This window comes from Macrobrachium nipponense, chromosome 18 (assembly GCF_015104395.2).
Source record: "Macrobrachium nipponense isolate FS-2020 chromosome 18, ASM1510439v2, whole genome shotgun sequence".
NCBI lineage: Eukaryota > Metazoa > Arthropoda > Malacostraca > Decapoda > Palaemonidae > Macrobrachium > Macrobrachium nipponense.
This window is the reverse complement of record NC_087211.1, coordinates 24,462,370-24,484,384: the sequence shown is the minus strand read 5'-3', so window position 1 is coordinate 24,484,384 and position 22,015 is coordinate 24,462,370. Positions and strand designations below refer to the sequence as shown.

At 42.0% G+C, this 22,015-nt stretch overlaps 1 protein-coding gene across 2 annotated transcripts in view; it reads right to left on the bottom strand.

The window, feature by feature from the left end:
* Positions 1–22,015, bottom strand: part of LOC135196928 (V-type proton ATPase 116 kDa subunit a 1-like) — a 182,908-nt gene that overhangs the window by 128,559 nt on the left and 32,334 nt on the right. For both annotated transcript variants that reach the window (XM_064223765.1, XM_064223766.1), the window contains exons 3-4: positions 10,712–10,888; positions 2,899–3,027 (exon numbers count right to left, since the gene is read on the bottom strand). In XM_064223765.1, the coding sequence (XP_064079835.1) occupies positions 2,899–3,027; positions 10,712–10,888 (306 nt within the window). The remainder of the gene's footprint in view (positions 1–2,898; positions 3,028–10,711; positions 10,889–22,015) is intronic.

Here is a 22,015-nt window from a genome sequence, read left to right as displayed (position 1 = left end):
ACAACTGCAGCTTAAATTTAGCAGTACTATATTTCCTTGCCAATATTTTCTTCATAGCAAATAAAGGTATAATGCAAAAATATTTAAGTCATGTTCTACTTAATTAACATTATTTGTAACATTACAGAAAGTTTTTACTATCGCACAATGGCTGAAGTGCAAGCAAAACATTGTTGTTAACAGATTCGGTTTGGTTGTTGTAGCGAATCAACTGTTTTCGTTCAGTTGTTTGTGGCAAAACAACGGTTTTTGTTCAGTTGTTTGTAGCAAAACAACTGTTTTCGTTCAGTTGTTTGTAGCAAAACAACTGTTTTCATCCAATTGTTTGTAGCAAAACAACAGTTTTCGTTCAGTTGTTTATGGCTGTAGCATTTCAGCAACGATTATAATGTTACTAACAATACTTTTATCATTCTCTTTTGTTTTTTTAACCTATTTAACTAAGAAATATGATTCTAGGCCAAGATTTACCAGTAAGTTCATTGAATCTGACATTAAAAATTTGTAGAACTACCATGCACATCATACTAATTGATTAGGCAAATGAAATTCCACATTTTCATGAAAGAGTTATTACATATTAGGGGAAAATATCTGGCCGTGACTGTCCAAAGCATCGTTAACAAGTCTAGGGCACCGTAAGGTGGATCGTGGCATCCGTACACTTTTGAATTTCGGTTAGCAACGATTTTTGGTTGGCATCAGGCCCCCAAGAATGGAACCTATCGGTAATCGGGGGCTGCCTGTATTGCACCCTCTTACATTACAGACTCGAAACAACTTATCTTTATTCTCTTTTGATGATGTCCTATATAATAATGAAAAAACTCAGGAAAGCCATACCAAACCCAGAAAACAAGCTAGTCATCCACAAAATCAAGTACACCTTTGCCAGTGCGTCCTCACAGGCCGCTGACAGAAAAAAAACTGAATTGAAAACTATATACACCCATACCACCCAAAAGGGATGGGTCATTCCATGGTTCAAACGGAACGCTCTCATTAATTTTTTGTTTTACACTTTCATCATCCTCCTGACTGATGCGGGAAATGCAGCTCTCATAAAAAAGGTAAGATTCATTGGAAAAATACTATATTGTCTGAATAAGACACCTTCAGTAGGGTTCCTTTTATTGTAACTAGTGTGACCTTCATGCTTTTGTTTGGCTTGACATCGCAGCCGGAAAAGCTTTAAAGGAGTGGGACAAATTATTTGTTTTTAAATAAGAGATTCAAGTTGAAACAAAGTTAAAGGAAAATACCCCCCCCCCAAAAATAAAAAAAAAAAGATAATGTAAATGACATAAAGCAATGCAACTGTGACTGAAGGAACACCACAAAGAATATTTAGTATCAAGGCACACTGTAAGTGGTAGCCCCATACATGTTTATACTGTCAACCACTTCCTTCATGCATAATTACTGATAGAAAGCACACAATATATTAGTTTATTCAATTACATAAATATTCAAAATGTAATCAATTTCTACCAAATCTCATTATATAGCTATTGTACTATACAAGTATGGTCCCACTTGCCTCATAATGTCAAGACAGTAATTTTCAAAATTCAGGGATACTAATGACTCATTGCCACCAACTCAGAAAATAACCAAATGGAAGTCTGAAAACCTGCCTTAAAAGCATGCAAAAAAAAAAAAAAAAAAAAAAAAAAAAAAAAAAAATGGTGAAAGACAATGTAAGTTCAAGAATGTTGCCAATTAAAAAAGTGGTATAAAATAACAGCACACCTTCACAATAATGTCAAGACACTGCCAACTGAAAACAGATTGTGGTATCATTTGCTAATATTTTGGATAAGCATAAGTTCTAGATTTAGGAACCACAAAGAAATGCGTGTTCAGGATTTAGGTACCACAAACAAATGCATGTAAGAAATATAAATGCATGAAAACAAAAGAGCTAGATAACAGCAGATTATCTTGGGAAACACAACATTCACGAACGCTTTAAATCACGCACACTATAAAAAAATCATGATAAGCAATCTTCACACAATAGTCCTGAGACAAAATAAAGACCATAATAAAATAAAGTTGGAGAATTAAGAGGAAACTATTTTGAATTTTCTGCACAAAATGGACACTTTGAAGTGATCTGGTGCACTTTGTGAAATGGGATTTCCACATTATAGGGAGGTACTACCAGAATTAATTACCCATTACCTTATTTTATATACACAAAGCTTCCTGTTGTATGGACATAGGGCTTTTCAATTAATTATTGTTATTAGAGATATCAGGACCTTTCAATTTACATCACAACTCTTGTATCAACTTTTCAAAATCAAAGTATTCACAATAATGATTAAATATTACTTATATATGATAAAAAAGGAACCAACTTGAAACAACTCCATACTTTTGAACAACCAAAATAGACTGGTTATGCTAATAGAGTACTAGTAGCAAAGCACTACTACTACTGCAAGTGATCCATTTAAAATTAATTCCAAACATTAACTGAAGACAGAAGCAAGCTCTGATATCTAGAAACTACAGATTGGCACTTCAAGTTATCACCACAATTTTCAGTAACTTCATTATATTATATAAGAAGCCTTTTTAATAAACCACTAAGTCTCCTTAAGTGAAATGAACCCTCAAATATAAAAATCATCAAAATACTGATATAAAGCACTACAATACACCCAAAATCATAACACACAATTCTCCAGCAGCTTATAAAATTGTCGTAACATCTTACTACCTCTCACAAAAGTATGGTTTTAGTTCAACCTTTCAGTCTGTAAAAGCTAGTCATCCATCAAAGGAAACAACTTGCCTAATGACATGAAACTGCCAAAGCCCCAACATACGTTTTGACAATTTTATAAATGGCTGACACACTAGAAGAGAGAAACTGTGAAAACTTACCTCATCAAAGAAAGCTTGAGTTTTCTTTAAGATATGTTTTAGTTCTGTTAACTCAAGATAATTTCGTTTGAGGGCCTCAGCATTGCTATTTACTTCTTTAAGTTCATTTTCAAGTTTCTCAAAAGTTGCCTGTTAAAACAAAGGAAAGTCTGCAACATATGCTATGTTAAATTAAACCTATCAATATGGCTGCTTAGACTTTGAGAAAAATAAGTTAGTCACATGAGATTACATAACCTCAATAAGAGTCACACTGATATACCAAAAAACAAAGTTTTTTCTAATTATTCCAAATATAAAAATACAACTATGAAAAAATATAGGTAACTTTAAAAATAATTTACAGTATACTTTTCCAAACATACACACCTGAAGTTTTTTTTACATAGGCATTTAACTTGCAAATGTAACTTGGAACAGACATTCAAACTTATCGACAAGATAAGTCAACTAATGACAGGCAGGGGGAAGCTCTGCCCACCTGCTGGTCTGCACTCAATTTTGCCTTCTGGCCCAGGTACCAGAGTGCGGGGTGGCTGATGTCAGACATTAATGTAAAAAAATTCAGGTTTTCAGTTAGGAATTATACAAAAGACTTTTAACTCTGTATTTGTTCCTACACAAATACAATAGTGGTACCGAGTGGAGACAAGTTCCCTCTACGACACCAATCACAGTATGCTGACCACTTTCCTTGGTATACTGCTGCCGATGACTTTCTGATATTACCTGCCATCTGCGCTGCTGCTTTCTGCGAAAACCCTCTCGCTCGCAAGAGACACTTGACAGTCTCCACCCGTGAAGTGATAGGGACTTCTCCGACCGGTTGTACCTTTCCACGTGCGACTGACATAGTAGGCTGTTCCATGGGGGTAACTCTCTCGGCACGTCTACTAGGAGTTCCATGAGGTCCGGAAACCATTCGGCCTTTGGCCCTAAAGGAGCTACCAGATCATTCTGAGGTTCTGAGACCGCATTACCCTGTTCAGAACCTGACGGATTAGACATAATGGAGGAAATGCGAAAACGTCCAGATTGTCCCAAGGGTGTTGTAGTGCATCTTCTGCTACTGCCTCTACGTCTGGGACTACCGAACAATACACTTGCAACTTTTTGTTGTACCTGGTTACAAATAGGTCTATGATCGGCCTTTCCCACAACATGAGTATCCTGTTCACTACCTGTTGGTGCAAGGACCACTCCATACCCAGGATCTGATCCCTTCGGCTCAACTTGTCGGCCACTATGTTTCTTTTCCCGGAATATATCTGGCTCTGATGTCTACTAGGTTCTCTACAGCCCACTGATGAAGTTGAATTGTCATCACATGTAACTGTCGAGACACTAGTCCTCCTTGTTTATTTATGTAAGCTACTACTGTGGTGTTGTCTGACATCAATACCACTGACTGTCCCTTCACCCTCTCCCCGAACTCCTGTAGTGCTAGAAACGCTGCTATCAACTCCAGCAAGTTTATATGGAGTTCTCTGTCCTCGCCACTCCATTTCGCTGAAACCATAGGCTCCTCCATATGTGCTCCCCAACCTTCTAGTGACACATCTGAGAACAGCAAGAGATCCGGGGAGGGTTGCTGAAGGGGAACACCCACTGTCAGATTGTTGTCCTTCATCCACCACAGCAAGTCTTTCCTCACTTCTGACAACAAGGGAATCTGCTCGTACGGGTGATCTAATATTGGTGACCAAAACTCCTTCATCCTCCATTGTAGAGATCAAAGGTGTAGCCTCCCTTGTGGTACTAGTTTCTCCAAGGAAGTTAGAACTCCCAGTACTACCTGCCACTGTTTTGCTGGCTGTGTTTGTTTTTCCAAAAAGGCATTCACCACTTGTTTGCATTTTTCTATTCGCTGGTCTGTCGGGAATACTTTGGCTTTTATTGTGTCTATAACCATTCCCAGATACACCAGCCGTTGACTTGGATCTAACTGCGACTTCTCCTGATTTATCACAATGCCTAAGCTGTGACAAAACTGTAGAAGTGTCACCCTGTCCCTGAGTAATTTCTCTCTGGACTTTGCTATCACCAGCCAATCGTCTAGTATCTTTATTAGCCTGATCCCCTGAGCATGCGCCCATGTCGACACGTGAGTGAACACTTGTAAAAACTTGAGGAGACGTTGTCAATCCAAAGCACAGAACTTTGAACTCGAAAACTTTCTCTGCAAGATTGAAGCGGAGAAAGAGAAATTTCCTTGAAGACTGATGGACTGGGATCTGAAAGTATGCGTCCTTCAAGTCGATTGTCAGCATAAAGTCCTTGATCCTGACTGCTTGTAAAACTGTCTTTGGAGTTTCCATTTTGAATCTGGTATTTTTTATTATCAGATTCAATGTTGACAGGTGTATTACTGTCCTCCAGTCCCCATTGGGTTTGGGTACAAGGAAAATCCTGCTGTAAAACCCCTTCGACGGAACAATACTTGTTCCACAGCCCCTTTTTCCATCATCCTCTTCACTTCCTCTTGCAGAATAAAAGCCTTTTGAGGTTCTTGAGCATAAGTGAGGTGACGTAATGGCTGTTCCGTCAGGGGTGGGGATACTTCGAACGGAATCAAATACCCGACCCTGAGAACAGCCACCATCCACTGCTCTGCTCCCAGTTCCTGCCACACCTTCCAGTGATTTGCCAGGCAACCCCCCACTGGTGTGGCTGAGTGATGAGAGGCGCCCATCCTATAGCCTTGAGCCTCTCCCTCTTTCCCTAATCCCCCTTCCTCTGTTATTTCTATTGTGAAAGGGCCAATGAGCTAATTTCTTTGGGGAAGAGGGTCTTGTTGCTCTACTAGGGATGCTATTCCTCACTGGCTTCTTTCGAGATATTTGCTGCTGCCTTACCTCCATAGGGTTATTTTGACCGTTAGATGCTTTTCTAACTGCCCGCTGTATCAATCCATCGTTAGTGTCCATCCTTCTTCTATCTATAGCCTCTTCTAGTATGGCTTCTGGCAACAGCAATTGCGACTCTAAAATATTCCCGTTCCTCATTGTTAGCAGGGAATCCAAATCAACAGAGTGGCTTAGCCTAGCCAAAGCTGCATCTCTCCTTATTAATAGGATATTTGCCCAAACATTGGCACTCAAATTTGTCAAGTACGCAATTGCTTTGGCACCTGATTGTAGTAATCTAATGAACATTGATTCATCCACTACTTTTCTCGTCATTTCTGAGGATGCAATCTTCGCCACTGCTGTTGACCAAAGATCCAACCAAGAAGCGGTCTGAAAGACAGAAGAAGCTGTTGCTTCTAACATAGCAGCCTCTTGGCAAGTCATCGAAGGGCATTCCATTTTTACTTGCTCTAAGTTTAATCCAGGTCTTAACCTTACCACATTTGGGTTAATTTGTCCAGATAGCAAAGGAACCATCGATGTCGTATAATATTTCCTATGTTTCATCATCGGAGGAGGGATAACCTTAAATGATCTATTTGATCTTAAGGAATTATCCCTTCCCGCAATCCGAGCGTTTACATGCTGTAAAGCCGACTCCGCATGACTTTAACAAGGCAATTTATATGATACCTTTGTATCCTTTTTCAACCCAAACGCCATGTCAATCCCTGGAGGAAGCATACTGGCAGGCATTTCCGTTCTCCCCGAAAGGTTACTGAATTGACGAATCAAAGCAATCACCTCTGCATACAAAGCCAGAAATGCTTGGTTTTCTCCTTTCTCCGGTCCTAGCGTGCTGTGCTCAGGCAAGGGAGACGCTATCTCACTCCTATCCCCTGACAAACGTCCGGGTGCTTTGTGGCCGTCTGCCTCTACGGCCGCGGTCCCTTTGATCTCAGTTGACCGCCGACGCCTTGATCCCGAACAGTCAGCAGGAGAACGAGACCGCCTCAATTCTTCTCTGCTCGCAGATTGAGAGCGAGAATCTCGCCTATATCTCCAAGATGAAGGCTCTCTCGAAACCGAGTTCACTTCTTCTCCATGACAATTGATATCGTCTCCAACGACCGTCTGAGAATTCGGCCTTGATCCTTCATCTAAGCGGACAACTCCTTCCACCAACGTATCAGACGAGGTTGCCAACTCACTATTTTTTGTTCTTTTAATAGGAGCTTTTTCATCTTTTCTCCATATTTTAAACGGCCTTACAGGTGAAACCGGTATCTGTGCATAGTCTATCCTTTGCTGCACTTTTCACCCCCAACGTCGATTTCGCCAATGACATTGTAGTCTTCCTTAGACTCTTTGTCGTCTCTACTGGCAACTCCGCATCGGCTGCCAGCCCAGCGACCGTCGGCTCACTCGCTCATTTGGATTCTTGTAAACAGCTTCGTCTGCTAGCTTTGATCTTACCAGCCACTGACTTCTTGCCTTTCTTGCTGACTGGGATGTGACAGTCCTGGCCCGAAGATGAAGAAGAATTCACTCTTCTCCTCTTGGCCCGAGGATCAGTCACGAAATCCCGTATCCTCCAACGCCTGACTGGTACACGCCGTGACGTCAACGAACTTAGCGATAACGCCTAGCTAGAGGAAGAAGACGACGAAGAAGAAGACGAATCACGCCTTTTCTTCTTGTCTTTCTTATTAATTTTCTTCTCTAGATTCTGTAATTTCTTCATTATAGTGTGTACCAACGAGTCAGGAAGTGTATTTGGATCCGGAGGCAGCAAAGAAGACTGAGAAGCAGTAGGCTGTGACGTCATCGCGTCCGCCATGTCGGTGTGTGACGTTGGTTGTGACGTCACCAATCTTGTAGGGAGAGACTGTGCGGCTGCTGCTGGCATCCTTGCGTTTGCAGCAAAATTACTTCCCACATTCTGCATCGCCGTCAACATTGAAGTTGTTGGAGTAGCCGCAGCATTATTTCCCATAAAGGACAATCCAGGGGGATGAGGAATATTCAGCGCTGCCGGACTCTGCTGGAACTGTGACGCCATATAATGCGACAGCAAACCTTCCAAGGTTGGTATGCCTGGTAGGCCTAGTGCCGCCCACGAACCTTCCATCCTGTTCACATCAGGAGCCGGCACCTGAAACAAAGATGGCGATGCTCCCCCCCTCCCTGCTGGGAACAACGGAGCATAAATATTATGCATAAAATTACCCAAAACCCCTCCTGGAGTTTCCAATAACGAACCGCTAGGAGAAACCGAAGGGGTATGGGACAAATGAAAGGCAGGTGGCGAAACATATGGAGCAGTCTGGCGTATCGCCAGTACAAAAGAAGCTGGCAACGCTTAGTCATCCAAAGATGGCGTAGACTCCTTTCTTTTATACTGGCCTTTCTCATGAAACTTCCTCCACTGTTCCACCGACCAACCACGACAAACAGAACAAGGATTAGTAACTGTACATACATTTTCTCTGCACCTACTACACGTTGGATGAGGATCCGTCGACATCTAAGTTAGGAATCTTGAACACGGAAAGCCACTGATCCAGGGCATTTCCTTTGTCTTGCCTTTGAAATGGAAGATCTCGACGGTGACGCAAAAAACTCCATCTCACCACTTATACACTCTTATAGCTCACACCCACACTGAGCACACTCAGAGAAAGAGAATTAATAAGAAAAATGAAAAAGAAATGGATAAAAAAGGGCAAACTAAAACTGGCTTTAAACAGATAGACAGAGAACACGTCCTATCTTAAAGGCGGTAGAAAGATAACTGGTAGGTCACAGGACGCCAAGGTCATTCTGGGTAATACATGCCCCGTGACCTGGTAGATGCCAATAGTCCCTGGATCGCACAAGTTTAATTTTAATTCTACCGATTTCCAGCTTGGTACTAGTAAATCCTAATGTTAAGATAGAAGGTTTGTTTCGTATATAAGCAATTACTAATTCACAAAAATGTGGGCAAAGGCTACTCATGATCGTGCTAAAACCTTCCTAAAAATCAGACTTAATAAGGATAGGGAAGAAAGGAAGGAATGGGGAAATCCCATTAATAAGTGTGGATGACAAGACCACACGGGCCCTGTCACCCCCTGGATCCATGCAAGCCAAGGATCCTGTACCAGCAGTACAGGTTCCCTCACTAGATTAACTAGCGTAGCTAGCTAGGCCAGACTGGCATCCCTGGGTTCCAAGGAACCGCAGGTAGCAGGGGTGTCAAAAACCAAATACCAGCTGTCCAAGAGCCTTGACCAAACTTATAAATCCTGGATAGCTGTAGTGCAAGTGCATGGAGCATGGGTAGTACCAGGGAGTCCTGGACCAGCAGTACAAGAGTCTTGGCTGGTCTGGTACCCCAGGGACTAAGCAGGCCTGGCAAAACAGTTGCACCCATGTGTCAATAGTGCCCAAGCTGCAAGACCAGGTCACACTAACCTGTCTCTAATGACCCAAAACAGCCGGAGACAGAAGGGTTGAAGTGCTACCTGGTTACCATGGCCATCCAACCATGGAAGAACTGGGAACACCAGCTCATTGCTCCCCGAAAACTCAAAAATCAAGAATTCGAGAACTGAATGAGTAGCATGAACACGTCATGTAAATTCTGCCTCAAGCGACCCTGAAAGATTGCTGGGGAAAAGTCAGTGTTTCCTTATCAACATAGTTGGATCATGGATCATCAGCTAACCTAATCGACTTGTAGGTTAGGTAAAAAAAAAGACAATGGTCCATGCAAAAGAGCCATGCACACTGTGTGATTCTGAAGGACTGCAGTGAGAAGGGTTGAAGTGATTACCTGTTACTGCAAACATCTAACCATAGAAATAGACTGGGAAAATGAGGAGAAAATGAGCTGCATGAAAAATCAACACACTAATTCAATTGAAGAGAGAGAGAATTTGACTTGAAGCGAGCTAGAAAGCTTACAGAGACAAGACGAAGAGAACCTGGAGTTGCCCTGCCCTTGAAATCAATCGCTGACATCGATCGAGAACTGCCCCTATCTCTGCCCCAAAGGGAAAGGCACACAGAAAGAAGCTTCATAACCTTCTAATGTGGGGACGACTCCCCTTCCCCATTCTAACCTTGCAGCCAAAACAGAGTGGAGATGAGGTTCAAAAGGACAATGTAGATGAAGGGTAGGAGAACACCTCTACTTCCTTCCACCACTGTTGGAGTTCTCATCTGCAGCAGTCAAGAATCACAGAGACTAAGTCTCAGAATCTCAGAATAAGCCTACCTAGCCTATTTTCAATAAATACAAAGAATGCCTTGACAGCAAAATTACCTTAAGGCAAATCTTACTGTCACAGATCTTTTAAGTGGCTAAATCTACCAAGCCTGAAAGGTAAAAATATTAGCAACTATATCAAAGAATGAAAAAGCTATTGTGAAACCAGAAGCTAGTCCAATGAAACTAGTATTCACAGCGGCTAGGAAAAAATATACACTTAATTCCTTGCAAGAACGCCTCTTTCACTGATTGGTTTTAAAAAATGCAAAAAAGAAAGTCAAAATCCAATGAAGGAAATAGAATACTCAAGTTTAATCAATACAAGTCTGGCAGAAAGTAATGAAAGAAGTTTGGACTCAATAGTTGCTGGAAGCAAATGGAGCGCAGACCAGCAGGTGGGAGGGTTTCCCCTGCCTGTTGGTCATTTGCTACATTGTCATTGAGTTTGAATGCCTGCCCCTGCTTGTGTTCACAAGCTAAATCCCTATATATCTGTATTTGTCTAAAAACATATAGTTTCAAGCTAAAACCCTACACCAATATTCCAAACATACAATCACATTAGTCTACACTGCACTGCCTATTATCAGATGACTTATTATCAGATCATTTTAAAAGTATACAGATATCTCCCAAACACCACTTACTAAAACATTATCGTGCTGGAAACAGTGCCAGTCATACTTGACAGAGTGGAATAACTTACCTCTAGATCAATCATTTCCCTTGGCATTGGTGCCTCAGGATTTTCACCTGTATCGAGCACCGGAATTCCATCCTTCCGGATCTCACGCTCAAGATAACGTAGCTTCCGCTCCATCTCATCACACCTTCGTACTTCGTTAACAAACTTGCGTTGAAATGCATTTACGTCAGGATTTAACTGAAAAGATCATGGTTAAAGGTTCATATGGTAAAATCTAAAATCTATGTAGCTGTAATTTTAGACAATAAGTAATCCACTGTCTGTGCACTAATGTTATCCACTAGTTCCACAACACATAATTTACATACATTTAATAAAATAATAAAAGCATTCTGTATGGTTGTCAATGGTGAGCAGGCAGAAAATGACTATTGTAATGCTGTTAACAGTCAATATCACACTGAGGGAGTGGTATTGTGGGGGTGGTAGGCTGGAGTAAGTACTTTGGGAGAAGGGGGGGAAGGTAGGTGAGGAGGGCCCTTGTCTGGTTTGGAGCATTCATGACTTACTGGCCTTAAAGCAACAATGACATTAGAGGCCATTAGATTTGTTCCTTTTGCATATCTATAAGTACTGTGGAGGGGAGGGGGGATAAGCTTGGGTAAGCACTTACTGGGTGCGAGGGCTGGGCAGGCCTTCATCCAACTGAGAGCTTTGGCTTAACAGCAAACGGTCATTTAAAATTTCATTTTACTTATTGCTTCTGAGTGGCTCAAAAAGATATTACAGCATGAGCAAGACTACAATAACGTTAGGTAGAAGGCGCATGGGTGGGGAGCTTGTACGCTTCTAATTGCATAACTACAGTGGAATTCCCCGTATTCGCGTTCTCTGGATTCGCGGACTCATGCACTCACAGATTTCTCTCTGGAACATTTCCCTGCATTATTCGCGGAAAATTCGCCTAGTCACGGTACGTTGCTGTGAGAAATATCCACAATTTCCTGAGTTTGTTTATCAATTTCATCATATAATGCACTTTTTGTGATAAAACTATTAAAAAACCAGGTATAAAAATTTTTAGATTTTTTTTTCTTGAGTTTTAACTAACGAAATAGGTGGTTTAAAGCGTTTCTATAGGGGTTCCAACTATTCGCTAGTTCTAACTATTTGCAGGGGGGGGTGGGTCTGGTACGCATCCCCCACGAATATGGGGGGGCCACTGTATAGTTTCAGCTGGCACAGCAGCTTAAATTTTGAAATTTGGTGTAGCACTTTTTTGTGTGTGTGTGTGTGTGTGTGTGTGTGTGTGTGTGTGTGTGTGTGTGTGTGTGTGTAGGTGACTAGCCCCGTCCACATTCGGGGAAAGAGAGGAAGAACTCAGCAGTGCTGCAATTTATATATGCCCTTATGTCCATGTGAGGGGAGGAGGGAGGGCTCCAATTTTGTAATTTCTTGGTAAGTGTATATATATATATATAAAACTTAATTCTATCATAAAAATAAAATTTTCAAGTAACATACCAAGTAATTACATAGCTGACTCCCACATTGAAAGGAAGGGGGAAACATGGACATATTTTACTCCTAAAACATTAGTAATAGTAATGAAATTGAGAATATAAAAGTTGTTAGCATTGATATAATGCTTGTTGTTTCCTGAGCTGGTGCTCACCTTAAGCTCTAGCGGCGTGGTGGTATAGACCATGGCTAGCAAAGCATCAATAATTGGCCCTGCCCTGGGTGCAGTACCACAATAAAAACCAGAGAAACAATGCTGTTACGTACACCATATAAAAAACCACCACACATCCACTAAAAAACTGGTGGGCAATCCAGGTACATGGTATCCCCAGACTGCCCTAAGACAACACCTTATGTCAAGGCGAAGAGAACAAGGCTAGCAGGAATGCTTCCTATGCTTAATCCTCCAAAACCATGCCAGCTACTGACAACAGACCGAAGGTACTGCAATTTTCAAAAACAGTTTCCACGTCATGCAAGTCAAGAGTTACAAAAGTTGACTTACACCTCCAATATGTTGATTGACGAATGGGAGAAAGAGAAAGGAAGAGGGAGACAAGTAGTTTAAAAGCTAACGAGGCAGTGGCCAGTCTGATCTCATGAGCCTTAACTTGAAATGAAGGCAAGACATCCTCTCCAATCTGGGAATGTGCTTTAGTAATAAGGTTCCTTAAAGAGAACGACAAGGCATTCTTAGAAAGGGGTCAAGAAGTATTTTTAATTGAGCACCATAGATTACTAGCAGGTCCACCGATTTTCCCAGTTTTATGCAATACCTTAATACTCTCACCTGGCAAAGAGCTCTCTCTTCCTGTTCTGGCCCAAGTTCTTAATGGTAAAAAGGATGAGGTCAGGGCTTGGTTGGAGTCTTGTTCTTGGCCAGAAAACTAAGGGTAAAAGAACAGACTGCATCCCCTTGGTAAAATTCAGTCCTTCTGTCAACGGACAATTCAATCCTGCTATTAACAGCACAAAGCTCACTGACCCTCTTAGCAGTCACTAGTAAGATCCCCTAGTGACTTCAAATGACGGGGCTTGAAACAGGGACCAGAGAGCCATTTTAGAACCATATCCAAGTTCCATGAGACCAACTCTACTTTCTTTTGTTTGGCTGTGTCGAATGATTTAATAAGGTCACTGAGATCTTGGTTTAAGGATAGATCCAAACCCTTATGATAAAAGACATGGCTAGCATGGCCCTGTATCCTCTAATGGCAGAGGAGGACAGACCTCTAGAGGACCTCAAATAGAGCAGAAAGTCTGTAATTTCTGGTACAGACGTCTGTTCTGACAAGATGTTGTCTTTTACACCATTTGCGGAATATTGTCTACTTAGAATTGTAGTTCCAAATGAACTGCCTTCAATTCTTTGATGTGTAATTTTCTCTGTTCTGGAAACCATGCACTGGAAACTTCCTTGTTTCCCAGTAGAGTTCCCCAAGCTAGGTCTCCAACGTGTCTGAGTAGAATTCTAGGTCAGGTCTCAGAGGGCGGAGAGATTTTCCTTCCCAAAGTCTGCCTTAGGAACTCCACCACTGCAAGTCCCTCTTGAATTCCTGAGTTATGGGAAATACAAATGAGTCCGGATACTTTCTTTTGTTCCAGCTGACCCTCAGGAAGAATTGCACCCCTCTCATGTGGAGTCTTTCCAGAGTGACGAACTGCTCTATGGAGTCTAGTTCCTAAGAGACTCGTCCACTTGTTGGCCGAGTAGGATTGGAGAGAGAGAAATTCGTTCACTCTGCAGGCAGAAATCTACCCTCTTGGGGGAAGGAAATTCTCAAAAACTCCAAGAGTTGATTGTCATCCCCAAATAAAGTATCTCCTGTGTTGGAGTCAACTGGGACTTCTGCATGTTGACCGACAATCTCAAACCTTTGGTTATTGTTTGCTTGTATGGTGTTTTTACGTTGCATGGAACCAGTGGTTATTCAGCAATGGGACCAACGGCTTTACATGACTTCCGAACCACGTCGAGAGTGAACTTCCATCACCAGAAATACACATCTCTCACTCCTCAATGGAATGGCCGAGAATCGAACCCGCGACCACAGAAGTGAGAAGCAAACACCAAACCAACCACGCCACTGAGGCGCTCAAACCTTTGATTATGAGAAGGGTCTTCCAAAGGTTCTCTGTGCACTTCTCCTTCATAGGGGATTTAAGGAGCCACTCATACAAATACAGGGAGATATTGATGCCCATAAGATGGAGCCACTTTGCAAGGGGGAGGTGAACCAGATTAAAAACTTGAGGAGCTGTAGAGACCGAAGCCCAGACCTCGAAACTAAAAAAAACTGTTTCCGAAAACGAACCTGAGGTACTTCCTTAAGTCCGGATGGATGGGGATGTGGAAGTATGCATCTTGCATGTCGATTTTAATCATCCAGTTACCTTGGTGAATGGATGACAGGAGTCTGATTCATTTCCATCATCCTGAATTTCTTCTGGACGAAGAAATTCAGGTAACTGACATCTAAAAACTCCAACCTCCTGATGACTTGGGGACTACAAAAAGATGGTTGTAGAATCATTCTGTTCTGACATCTTCGACCACCTCTACTGCTCTCTTCCTATTAAGAGGTGAAATGTCTTCCAAGTGGGCTGAATACTTCTCCGAGCCTACTGGGTAGGCAGTCAATACTATGGGAGTATTGATTAAAGGTGACTCCTCCCTTAAAGGGATGGAGTAGCCCTCTCTCAGGACATTCACAATCCACTGATCTGCTCCCTTTGCACTCCATCTCTCCCAAAGAGGAGTAGAAGTTCATTTCTCAATATAATGTGGTTTGGATCCCACAGTAAGCTGTAGGTCCTGTTGCTCGGTAACCAATTGGTTCCTAGCCACAAACATATCTAATCTTTCCGGCCAGCCCTAGGAGGACTACATATCTAATCTTTCCGGCCAGCCCTAGGAGGACTACATATCTAATCTTTCCGGCCAGCCCTAGGAGGACTACATATCTAATCTTTCCGGCCAGCCCTAGGAGAACTGTTAATCAGCTCAGTGGTCTGGTTAAACTAAGATATACTTTGGGCCAAGAGGTCGTGTGCAGACTTCTTTCAAAGGTCTGAAGCTGTCTCATTCATGGTGGACTGCAGAAAAAGATGATGACAGTCAATAGGAGACAAGAGAGGAGCTGACTTCTCTGAAGTAACCCCATTGGTGGTGAACAAACACCAAAGCTCCCTCTTCTTGAGAACCCCATAACAAAGAGAGCGGCCAACTCCTGGGAGCACAATCTTCTGGTAAAGATGAACTGTCTTGAATCTTTCTCGCAAGAGCCCCCACTGAAGTCCAAAAAGCTCAAGACCTCAAAAACCTTAAAAATGTTCTTGAGAAGGTAATCCAACTCCGTCTACAAAAACATCACCTTTGTCAATGATAAGCTGACCTCCTTGAAGAGTCAAGGAGCCTGGAGAAGTCCCCGTGGGAGGAGGCAGCAACTCCCAAGGAAGGAGCTTCTCTTGTGGTGTTCAACAGATACCTCTTGTGAGACATTTTGGAGGGAGGAAAACTAAAGGAGGCTTTTCCTAGCTCTCTTTTCTCTGAGAGCCAACCCTCAATCTCGTTCAAGGCCTTCCTCGACAACCTGGAAGAATCAATGAGCGGATTAATCATCATGAATGCGGAAGGAGGCAAAACCGGGGTCGGTGGAGTGAAAAAATCAGGGAAGCTTAGCAGCAAAAACCATAGTAAGGCTGCATAAGCAGAGGGAACCATATCTTGGTCCAAGTTCCTCTTCTTCTAACAATATTGGGATAAAGACAAGTTAGTTGTTAAAGCCTTAGCAGAGGAAGGGGGAAGGGGCATTCTTAAGCAGAACCAAAATGCTATCAGACTGATGCTGGGCGCCAATGACGGATTAAAAACTGCGGGCACAGGAAGACCTGAAGCAGGTAGCTGACGTGGAGGAGTTGAGCATAGGAAGGGTGGCACCGGGCGCCTGGGAGCTTGCATCAGAAAAAAATGGGAGTTGGCACCAGTCACTCAAGAACAGAGACTGAGTGCTCAGGAGCAATAGATGGGCGCTCATAAGACGATAGAAGTTTGGACAATGATGGGTGTTTAAGAGAAAACGAAGAGCACTTGGGGCCAAGTACTGGCGCTCAGGGGGCTCTAGAGAAAAGCGCACTTGACTGTTCTAGGTAATGCAGGAAAGTTGAGGGCTGCAAGAAGTTTTTTCTGAACCTTTTGCAGCACAGTGGAGAAGAACAGTCTACATTTGTTGCATCCCTTTTCAACAGCCAAGATTTGTCAACATAACGCCACTGGCACCTACTGTCCAGACTGGAAGCCTACAAACTAGAAGGCAGATGAAGCACTTCCATATTCACACCTTTCCAATGGCCGTCTGCGGCAACCTGAAACGTAACCACCTCCCTTTGACTTCCAGTATGCCTCCTCCTAGATTTAGGGGAGTATGACATGGACTTTCATCTAGGAGAGTCAGCGGGATGGGCAGCCACCTCCTCCACTAACACTCCACAGGTACTCCTATTGTTCACTTTGTCCATCAGGACCTTAATGGATGCCCCTAATTGGGCCACAATGCTCACTATCAGACCAACTTCTGGTCAAACCTTGATTCAGTGGTTGAGTTGAGTAGAATATAGAATTACAGACAAAGGCCAAGCACTGGGACCTATGAGGTCATTCAGTGCTGAAATGGAAATTGACAGTAAGGTTTGAAAGGTGTAACAGGAGGAAAACCTCGCAGTTGCACTATGAATCAAGTGTTAGGAGAGGGTGGAAAGTAAGATAAAGAGAATATGAAAGGAGGTACAGTAAAAGGAATGAAAGTGGGTGCAGCTAGGGGCCAAAGGCACGCTGCAAAGAACCTCAAGTAATGTCCAGTGGACCATATGAGGTCCATAAGACTGGCAATGGGATCTGGTTTGGAAGCGTGGGAGCCAGGCAAAGGAGAGGTGGTACAGTTGAAGGACTGAGAATGGGGGAGACAACAGCCACCAAAGAAGAAATTACATAAATATCAACCTCACTAGCAGACTTAGAATAGAATTCTGGCTGGCTAAAGTCTTGCTATTGGCCATAGAAGCTGCCTTTCTCTTCTAGTCTCTTTCTAAATGTGACTTTAAAACCCTCCATTTCTTGTCATCCCAGTCTTTACATTTGTTACAGGTCAAATCTACTGGACACACTTGTCCACTACAGTCAGAACAAAGGGTACGCGAGTTGTAAGATGCCTTAGTTAACCTAGTATTGCAGCATTTGCTGCAATGACTCATACTAGCTGAACTTGAGTGACATACGTACTACTTTGTAAATAAGTCAACTAGTAAAAAAAAAAAAAAAAATCTGAATCAGTAAAAATTTATATCTCCTGTCAGAGTAGAAAGAGTGAATTTAAGACCTGACACTTTCATTGAGAAAAAGTCAATTGTGAAAAAATCTTTTTCAAAACTATGCCGAAGGCTATCAAATGTAAAAATACCTACTTCGCCAATTGGAGAAATATCAACAGGAAAAGTGATTAGAATTCCAAATCAAGCTGAGTTCTTAAAACCAATGTATACTACAGTAGTTGTAAGCTGGCAGAAATAAATAGAAGCTCTTTTACTAAGTTGTTCCTCTCTTTCTCTGAAAGTGGGCGAGGTTAGTCACCCACACAAAAAAAACCAGTGCTACTGCAAATTTCAAAATTCAAGCTGCCTTGCATGCTGAAACTACATAATATAGCTAAGTAGTGTTCCCCTTGTATTAAAAGGGGATGCATATCAGACCCCTCGCAAATAGCTAGAATCTGTGAACAGTTGAAACCCCTATAAAAATGCTTAAAACAGCCTATTTTGTAAGTTAAAACTTAAGAAAAACACACTAAAAATTTGTATACCTGATTTTTTTAAGTTTTATCACAAAAAAGTGCATTTTATGATGAAATTAATAAAAAAAAATGAATTTGTGGATATTTCTCATAGAAAAATACCGCAAATACACAAATTTCCCACGAATAATGGGTAGATATGGACCACAGAGAAATTCATGAATGAGTGAGTCCACGAATCCCGAGAAGACAAAATACGAGGGTTCCAATGTATTAAGTTGGTAAGTTATTTATATGAAAATCAACAATAATACTACACATCATTACGTCATGATACCATCATAAGTGTTTCCTTATCTCATTGGATGCCTTCACAGTTACCAACGCACTGTGGGACAACACGTTCTGCTAATTTGCCCAGCTGTGTGTTGTTTCTCAGTAATCATATACTGTATAAAACAGTTAAAGTGTAACGTCTTGTGGTGCACTGGTTCCTGTAAACATAATCGCTTTGTGGGCATACCTACAGTTTTGAAGTTGCTGTTATTGCTAGGAGTTTGCTTACCATTCAGAAAAGGCTGGAAATCATTGGGATAACCAAAGCTGGCTGGTCTATAACTTGCATTGGCTGAGTACACCATAGCATAGTTTACCATGCAGGATATTATGCATGCCAAAGACAAGCAGAAGTATGTAGTAGACTTTGGGAAGAAGACATCCAGGAGGCATGCCCACAAAGGTTATGACTGTGCACCACCAAGAGAAGACTGAACACTCAAACTTGATCCGGATCATGGGCAAACATTGACTGTGTGTGTGTGTGTGTGTGTGTGTGTGTGTGTGTGTGTGTGTGTGCGCTGAGTTGAAAGTTCCAGGCATGCATGGGGTTGCAGACTCTTCTGAGGATTGGTCATTTGGGTTCAAATCTGATGTAGGCTTTCCAACAAGAATTGAATTGAATATAGAATTGAGGCCAAAGGCCAAGCACTGGGACCCATGAGGTCATTCAGCGCTGAAATGGAAAACTGACAATAAGAATGTTTGGAAGATGCAACAGGAGGAAAGCTTCGCAGTTGCACTATGAATGAATTGTTAGGTGAGGGTGGAAAGCAATATGAAAGAAAGAGAATATATGAAAGGAGGTACAGTAAACCGAATGAAAGGGGTTGCAGCTAGGGGCCAAAAGGATGCAGCAAAGAACTGAAGTAATACCTATTGTGCAAAGACAGCACTAACCTGTGACAGGTTCCAACAATTAGACTCTAAGGTGAAGCCTTGGATGTTTCCAAGGTGGAATACGGTGGTTCCCCAGTATTCGCGGGGGATGCGTACCAGACACCCCCAGTGAATAGTTAGAACCCGTGAATAGTTGGAACCCCTATAAAAATGCTGAAAACAGCCTATTTTGTTAGTTAAAACTCAAGAAAAACCCACTAAAAATGTTTATACTTGGTATTTTTAATAGCTTTATCAAAAAATTGCATTTTATGATGAAATTGATAAAAAAAAACCCAGGAATTTGTGGATATTTATCATAGAAAAATACCGCGAACAATACGGGGAAGTGTTCCCGAGAGAAATCCGCGAATTTGTGAGTCCGCGAATCCGGAGAACGCGAATACAGGGGGCCCACTGTACAGGAATTCTGGCAGATGTTGAAAGACTTGATAAAAATGGAAAGTTTTATTTTGAGTCAAATCTACAATGCACACAAAACTGCTCAATCCTACTGCTTATTTTTCACTAATACTTTGGTTGACAAGTAGGAAAAGAATTCACTGGACCACATGCTTTCAAAGCAACATATGTCTCCTTTATTATATAAAAAACCTTTTGTAAGAAAGTGGTTTGTCAGAAACAAAAACTTGGCAGAGCTGGACATTAAATGAAGGCTTAACTTCAAGGACAATATGCCATTGCATCTTACTACAACCCAAATGGTTGGTAACAAAGGTTATGCTAGGGTCATGTTTTTGCCTTCTATTACAACTGCATTCATAAAACCAATGGAACAAATGTTATTCTTGCAATGAAACAGCTATACTAAAGGAAGTTCCTGGAGGAGGTAATGTTGGTGTTTGTGGAGGTAGGGAAAAGGAGCAGTTTGGTTTTGTGGGGGTATGGGCTCTGGAGTATCTGTGAAAGTATTTTCCCACGTCTGCCATCTACAACTTTTAAAACATTTGGAATGACTTCACTGTGCAGACCTTGGAGCATGGTTGGAACTGTATCCTGAAGGGGGAAGAAGGCCTGATCAACTTCCAAGGTTTTGAAGTTGGTAACCTTTGTGCCAAGCTCAAGAATAAAGGCAAGAATATTATGAAGGATGACGGAAGAGAATGGTTGGACGACAATGATGGCCATCCTGGTTTTCAACTGATGTCTGCTGCACTACTGATGGTGAGATGAAGGATGAAGCCCCTAAGATGAGAACAACACTGGCAATGAGTTTACCACACAGCCCACCCCAACCAGAGGATCTTGGACAACTGAATTAATGAAAAACCACAACATTGACCACAACTGTTTCCCCAAGGACTTGGGGATGGCTGCAGAAGGTCAAGAAATTTGGTGGCTGGGGACTATGAAGCAAAACAAAATGATATTGTATGTACAAAAGTTGTTAATACGTACTGGCAGATATTTTTAATATATAGCTGTATGTTCTGAGTCCGACAGAATTTAAAAAAATTACGACCACACGCAGTGGGTCGGCCAGCGTGGTTATTACCCCTTCACGCGTGGGAGGCAGGTATCAGAACCATTCCATTTTCTATTCACAATTTTATTTCCACTGTCCTGAGGGAGGTGGGTGGGGTTACTACTTGATTATAATATCTGCCAGCGTAAGGATGAACAAACTTTATGTATCATAACAATATCATTTGTTCATGAAACTTACCTGTCAGTATATATATAGCTGAATCCCACCTTGGAGGTGGGAAGGGACAGAATAGAAGGATTTTGGAAACAAATGCATGCAGATGATTTACATCTTGGTTCCACCTGTTAGCATAGCTGGCTTTCGTGGTTACTGCCACGTAAGTCTGCTTGTGCTACTAGAGTTGCCAGCGAGGTAGAGACCTATATAGCTGGTGCACTCCAGATGATCTGTCAACAGGGGCGAGACCACGACGTGACTAGACCCATATTGACCATACCATGAGGGCTAAGAAGTAAAATAAATATATATATATATATATATATATATATATATATATATATATATATATATATATATATATATATATATATCACCACCTGACAACCTAGGACAAAGTTAAGGTGTTTTAACTAAGGCTTAAGAGTTAAGAAGTCGCCGTTGTCGGCGACTCAACTAAATTAAGAGCTCTTCCTAAACCATTTTTTCTACAGGATAGGATGAGTGGTACTTCTTGCCCCAAGATTGTGTCTGCAGACACGTATGGCCCTAGCGAGCAGCAGATCTCATATGCCATCTTCACATCTCGCAGGGAGTGTGAAGTGAGCACAGAGTTGCTTCGCTAAAAACATGGTACTCAGGATGTTGCTGAGTGCCATGCTCTGTTGAAATGCTTCCGAGGCCGCGCCCTCACCTCGTGAGCATTCAGATAAAAAAGATTTCAAATCTTTGTGCAAACACAATGAAGGAGCATTTTTGAAAGAACTCCTTAACACTAAAGCCAGGGTGTTTCTTCGATATGGGCAAGTCTGGTCTTTTTCGGAACATGCAGATTGCCCGAATGACTTCGACTTTCTTGAGTTTTGTTTTATGTAGATAAAACTTGAGAGACCCGACAGGGCACAGGACTCTCTCTGGCTCCTGCCCACTAACTTGTTGCCATCCTTGCTTCCCAAGCTCCTGGCCCAAGGGACAAAACGGGTTTCCATTCTTAGGCCACAACGGAAGGCTTAGAGAGCACACCGCCTTGTGTTCTCTAAAGCCAAAACTTGTGACGATGGCTTAAAATTTCACTAACCCTCTTTGTCGTATCTAGGGTGGTTAGAAGAAGGCCTTCCTGATCACATGCAAGAAGTTAAACAGGTAGGAGAGGTTCGAATGCTTTGACATCAA